Source organism: Zeus faber (assembly GCF_960531495.2).
Source record: "Zeus faber genome assembly, chromosome: 21".
In the NCBI taxonomy this organism is placed as follows: domain Eukaryota; kingdom Metazoa; phylum Chordata; class Actinopteri; order Zeiformes; family Zeidae; genus Zeus; species Zeus faber.
The window spans coordinates 957,773-963,714 of NC_137208.1; the positions used below are offsets into that span (position 1 = coordinate 957,773).

Here is a 5,942-nt window from a genome sequence, read left to right on the forward strand (position 1 = left end):
TTGGAGGAAAAGGAGTTATTTCCAGATTCGAGTTCCTTTGTGTTTTTTTTTTTTAATCTCTAAACGTATTTTCAAAGCCGAGTTTGATTTATAAATAGTAGAAAAATGTTCAACCGTGGAGTTACTAAATATTCCCGTTAGATGACACGGGGAAATGCAGTTCACTTACCGAGACGCTAAACAACGCTGAACAACGACGATCGATGGTTTCCTTTAAAGCGAGCGTCCAGGTGAAGATCATTCCTCCAGATTCCATGTGATGTGAAGTTTCAATGTGGAACCGTTTTGATAGAGTTCAACCTTTAAATCGTAGTACTTTTACACACACACGGAGACATCATTGTGCGGGGGGGGGGGGGGGGTACCAATGTGTACCGCAGACAAAGTCAAGCTGATGTCACTTCCGTAAACAAGACGAGGATCCGGTTTCGCTTGTCTGTGAAAACTTTCATCTCCGTGTTGTTATGGATGAGGAGAAACGGGTGGAGGAAGCTCTAAATCATCTCGTGGACCTTAATCTGACCAGTGCGATAGATCCAAGTCAGTGTAAGTAGCTTGTACTGGACTTCATTTTCCACGATGATAGTCAGTTTTCCAACAGCGACGCTGAATCTGATTGGAGAACATTTCAAACAGTGGATTTCAACCTGAATGTGACGATGGAAGATTCTCAAGTTTACCCGCAAATGCAAACAATGGCCAAAATGGCAGACTTGGCCAGGAATCATGTACAAAGAAACTGGATCCTGATTTTATCTATAGCTTATCTATAGATCACGCCACATGATAGCAGCCTTAACAAAGCAGGAAACAGACATGTTTGTCATGGAAGCTATTCTGCAATGGCAGACGCAGTGAAACAACTTCAGACAACAAAAAAATGCCAACCAAAAGAAAGAGGCAGTGGACCCAATACTCAGTACTCAGTACTCAGTGGATAGTGAACAAATCTGCAGAGCTTCGTTTCTCTTCATTCACGGATAATTATCATTTTATCACAACGGTGTCATCCTGTTATAGGCCGTAAGCCTACATCACATTTATATATTAAATGACACACCGCAGTTGATATACAAAGACCTATATTACTGACAGGCTGTACATGTTGTTGTGTTGTCCACACTTTTAAACTCCTAAATAATTCCACTTTTTTAAACATGTATATTCTTACTTTTAAATAAAAGCTTTTTCTTTTTTAAACAAATTATGTTATGTGTCGATGACACTGTTCAACATTCTTTATAAACACAAGAAAAATGCAGAGATTGCCCCATTTAGCAGGGTGTCAAGTAGCCATGTGGCTTTGTTGGTCCTCCATTTCATTTGCATTCTGGGAGCTGAATGGATCCAAGTGTGGGTCAAACTTTGAAGGTGATGTCAGAATGACAGTTTTGCCAAACCCTCGTCACCAACAAGTCACAGCTTTGAAACCATTTGCTTGATTCGCACAAGTGATACCTTTCAAATGAAATGAGAAAAGAAAGTCAAAGGGCAGAAAATGAACAACGTCACGTATGTGAAGTAAGTATTGATATAAAAGATAAACAGTAAAAGTGAAAAGGTTCCTTTGGAGCCGTGCACATATAATTATTGATTATTTACTGATAACAACAAAATACTAGAAATATCAATTACACTACTGCTCATGACCTCTGACCTTTCCAAACCTCCTTCCCAACGTCAGAGGCCTCTGCTGCCCCCTACTGGTGGGGTTTGGATGTCACAAAAAATAAACATCCAGTCAAGATGGAAGATTCACAAGCGTTTTCTGAGTTCCCCTGGAACGCAGCATCGCTTCCTGCTGCCAACACACACCAACCCACACACACCAACAGACAAACACCAACCGACATACACCAACCGACAAACACCAACCGACACACGCACATTTTGGTATTTTGTAGTATTTATAGAGCTTATTGTGCGTAATCACCGGGTGTCATGACATTTCACTGCATATATGTATGAACGTATGTACATGTATGTGACAAATAATCTCTTGAACTTGAACTTGAACTTGAACCAACCGACACACACCAACCGACAAACACCAACCGACAAACACCAACCAATACACACCAACCCACACACCAACCAACACACACCAACCGACAAACACCAACCGACACACACCAACAGACAAACACCAACTGACACACACCAACAGACAAACACCAACCGACACACACCAACCGACACTCACCAACCACAAACACCAACCAACACACACCAACCAGCATCACCAATGGACAAACACCAGCCGACACACACACCAACCGACAAACACCAAGCGACAAACACCAACCAACACACACCAACCGACAAACACCAACCAACACACACCAACTGACACTCACCAATCAACAAACACCAACCAACACACACCATCCAACAAACACCAACCAACACACACCAATCAACACATACCAACCAGCAAACGCCAACGGACAAACACCAACCGACACACACACCAACCGACAAACACCAAGCGACAAACACCAACTGACACACACCAACCGACAAACACCAACCAACACACACCAACTGACACTCACCAATCAACAAACACCAACCAACATACACCAACCAACACACACCAACCAACACACACCAACCAGCAATCACCAACGGACAAACACCAACCGACACACACACCAACCGACAAACACCAAGCGACAAACACCAACCAACACACACCACCCGACAAACACCAACCAACACACACCAACTGACACACACCAATCAACAAACACCAACCAACACACACCAACCAACAAACACCAACCGACACACACCAATCAACACATACTAACCAACACACACCAACCAGCAATCACCAACGGACAAACACCAACCGACACACACACCAACCGACAAACACCAGGCGACAAACACCAACCAACACACACCAACCGACAAACACCAACCAACACACACCAACTGACACACACCAATCAACAAACACCAACCAACACACACCAACCGACAAACACCAACCGCCACACACCAATCAACACATACTAACCAACACACACCAACCAGCAAACACCAACGGACAAACACCAACCGACACACACACCAACCGACAACCACCAAGCCACAAACATCAACCGACACACACCAACCAACACACACAAACTGACACTCACCAATCAACAAACACCAACCAACACACACTAACCGACACACACCAATCAACACATACAAACTGACACTCACCAATCAACAAACACCAACCAACAAACACCAACCGACACACACCAATCAACACATACTAACCAACACACACCAACCAGCAAACACCAACGGACAAACACCAACCGACACACACACCAACCGACAACCACCAAGCGACAAAAACCAACCAACACACACCAACCAACACACACAAACTGACACTCACCAATCAACAAACACCAACCAACACACACTAACCGACAAACACCAATCAACAAGCACCAACTGACACTGACACCAACTATCAACGCTGACCTCACCAGGGGTCCTAACAAAAAGTACTGAGACACTTACACTGCCTTACTGTACTGTATGTAGTGTACTGTACTGCATACTGTATTGTTACTGTATTACTGTGTAGTACTGTTGTATACTGTACTGTATATCCCTACACAGACTACCTCACTTTATTCACATGCCACTTTACCGCACATATCTGTATATACATAAGTCTATTCCTTTTATTTGTATTTTGTATCGCCACTCAGTATATGACCTTTTTACTCTTATTTTATTCTGTGTCTGACTGAATTACATTTTAGGAATCAGTCTGTTTAGTTAGTAATTACTTAGCTATTGTGTTAGTACTTATTGTGCATCATGTCCGGGTGCGTTGCAAAGACATTTCACTACATAAACGTATGCTTGTACGTATAAATGTGATAAATAAACATCTTGAGTCTTGGACATGTCAGAGTGTCTGGAAAAATAACAATAACAATAACACACACACACACACACACACACACACACTCACACACACACACACACACTCACACACACACACACTCACACACACACACACACACACACACACTCACACTCACACACACACACACACTCACACACACACACACACACACACACACACACACACACACACACACACACTCACACACACACACACACACACACACACACACACACACACACACTCACACACACACTCACACACACACACACACACACACACACACTCACACACACACACACACACACACACACACACACACACACACACACACTCACACACACACACACACACACACACACACACACACACACACTCTCTCTTTGGGATAAAGCCCGAATAATTATTTTCGTTATTATAAACATTCTCACACGTGCCCAGTGTGGGCTTTTATTTTGAAATACCGGAAGCCCGGAGCGGTTTGCGGAAGTGCGTCTCACACAGGGCGCGTTGGATGTGACGGTGCCTGCAACTTAAACACAAACGAAAGGTATGAAGCCTGTTCACATGGAAACCATGTTCACATGGAAACCATGTTTATATTGAAACCATGTTTATATTGAAACCATGTTTATATTGAAACCATATTTATATTGGAATCATATTTATATTGGAATCATATTGACGTTCTGTTCATATCCGTGGTGCATGGCGCGCTCCGTCCGGCTCCTCTAAGCCGCTGTTTGGAAGCAGCAGGATGGACCTGGAGGACGGAGAGGTCTCCGGCTCCGGCTCCGGCTCCGGCTCCGACTCGGACCCGGGCCGTGCGGCCCTCCCCCTCCAGCAGCCACGGGGCTCCGCCCCGCTCGGCTGCCCGGCGCTCCGGCCTCCCGCCGCGGCCTACCGGAGCTCCGTGCGAGCGGCGGCCTCAAGCTCCAGCGACTCGGACTCCGCGCAGGAGGAGGAGGCCGCTCTGTGGCGCCGTAAGCGGCTCAAGGCGTCCGGAGCCCCGCAGCCTCCGGCTTCCCTTTCCGCCCGGGTGGCGCCCGGGGGCCCCGGGGCCCGCAAGGTGAACAACATCTGGGGCTCCGTGGTCCAGGAGCAGAGCCAGGACGCGGTGGCGGCCGTGCTGGGCGTGTTCGGCATGGAGGGAGACCTGGAGCTGTCCAGCCGCAGCGTGGAGAGCTACAACTATATCCGGGCCCGGAGGCTAATGGACCAGGAGCGGGAGCAGGAAGAGGCGGCCCGGGGCCAGCAGGAGGTGTCCATGCTGAACGCCCAGCTGGAGGAGTACATGAAGGGCCGGGGCCCAGAGGAGGAGGGCCAGCGGCGTTCCGAGGGGAAGAGGCCCCCGAAGGAGCGGCTGGGGCCCCGGGCCGAGATGGACGTCCAGGGCCGCTTTGAGATCGGGGAGGATGACCCGGAGGAGCGGGTGGCGGAGGAGATCGCCCACCGTCTGCGGGAGCCCAAGGCGGATCTGATCGGGCGGGTGGTGGGGGTGGTGGGGCGGCGGGCGGCGCTGGAGCTGCTGGAGCGCACGGCGGCGCTGGAGCGGTGTGGCGGTGTACCCACGTTGGATGGCAGCCGGCGCCGCACTCCAGGCGGCGTCTACCTCCACCTGCTGAAGACCACGCCCGGCATCACCCGCCAGCAGCTCCGCCGGGTCTTTCTGGACGAGACACGGCGCGATACCGCCAGCCGCAAGGCGGCGCAGAAGCGCCGGCGCCACCTGGTGGCAAAGAAGATGAAGCAGGCCATCGGCACGCTGGACCTGAAGGAGCATGATGACGGCTCCAGGGAGACGTTCGCCAGCGACACCAACGAGGCGCTGGGAGACGTGGAGGAGGAGGAGGAGGAGGAGGAGGGAAGAAGAAGAAGAAGAAGAAGAAGAGGGGGCGGCGGCGGCGGCGAGGAGGAAGAAGAGGAGGAGGATGAGGAGCATGAGGAGGAGAACAACGTGGGGGCCGAGGATGGTGCCGTGGTGTACACCTCCACCGACCTGGAAGTTTTCTGA

General features: G+C 49.1%; 1 protein-coding gene across 1 annotated transcript; it reads left to right on the forward strand.

The window, feature by feature from the left end:
- Nucleotides 1-4,413: 4,413 nt before the first annotated feature.
- On the forward strand, nt 4,414-5,942 carry phax (phosphorylated adaptor for RNA export; the record flags this gene model as incomplete). Its single annotated transcript, XM_080022289.1, has 2 exons — nt 4,414-4,478; nt 4,665-5,942. The coding sequence occupies exon 2, from the start codon at nt 4,686-4,688 to the stop codon at nt 5,940-5,942; it is 1,257 nt and encodes a 418-aa protein (XP_079878415.1). The 5' UTR covers nt 4,414-4,478; nt 4,665-4,685.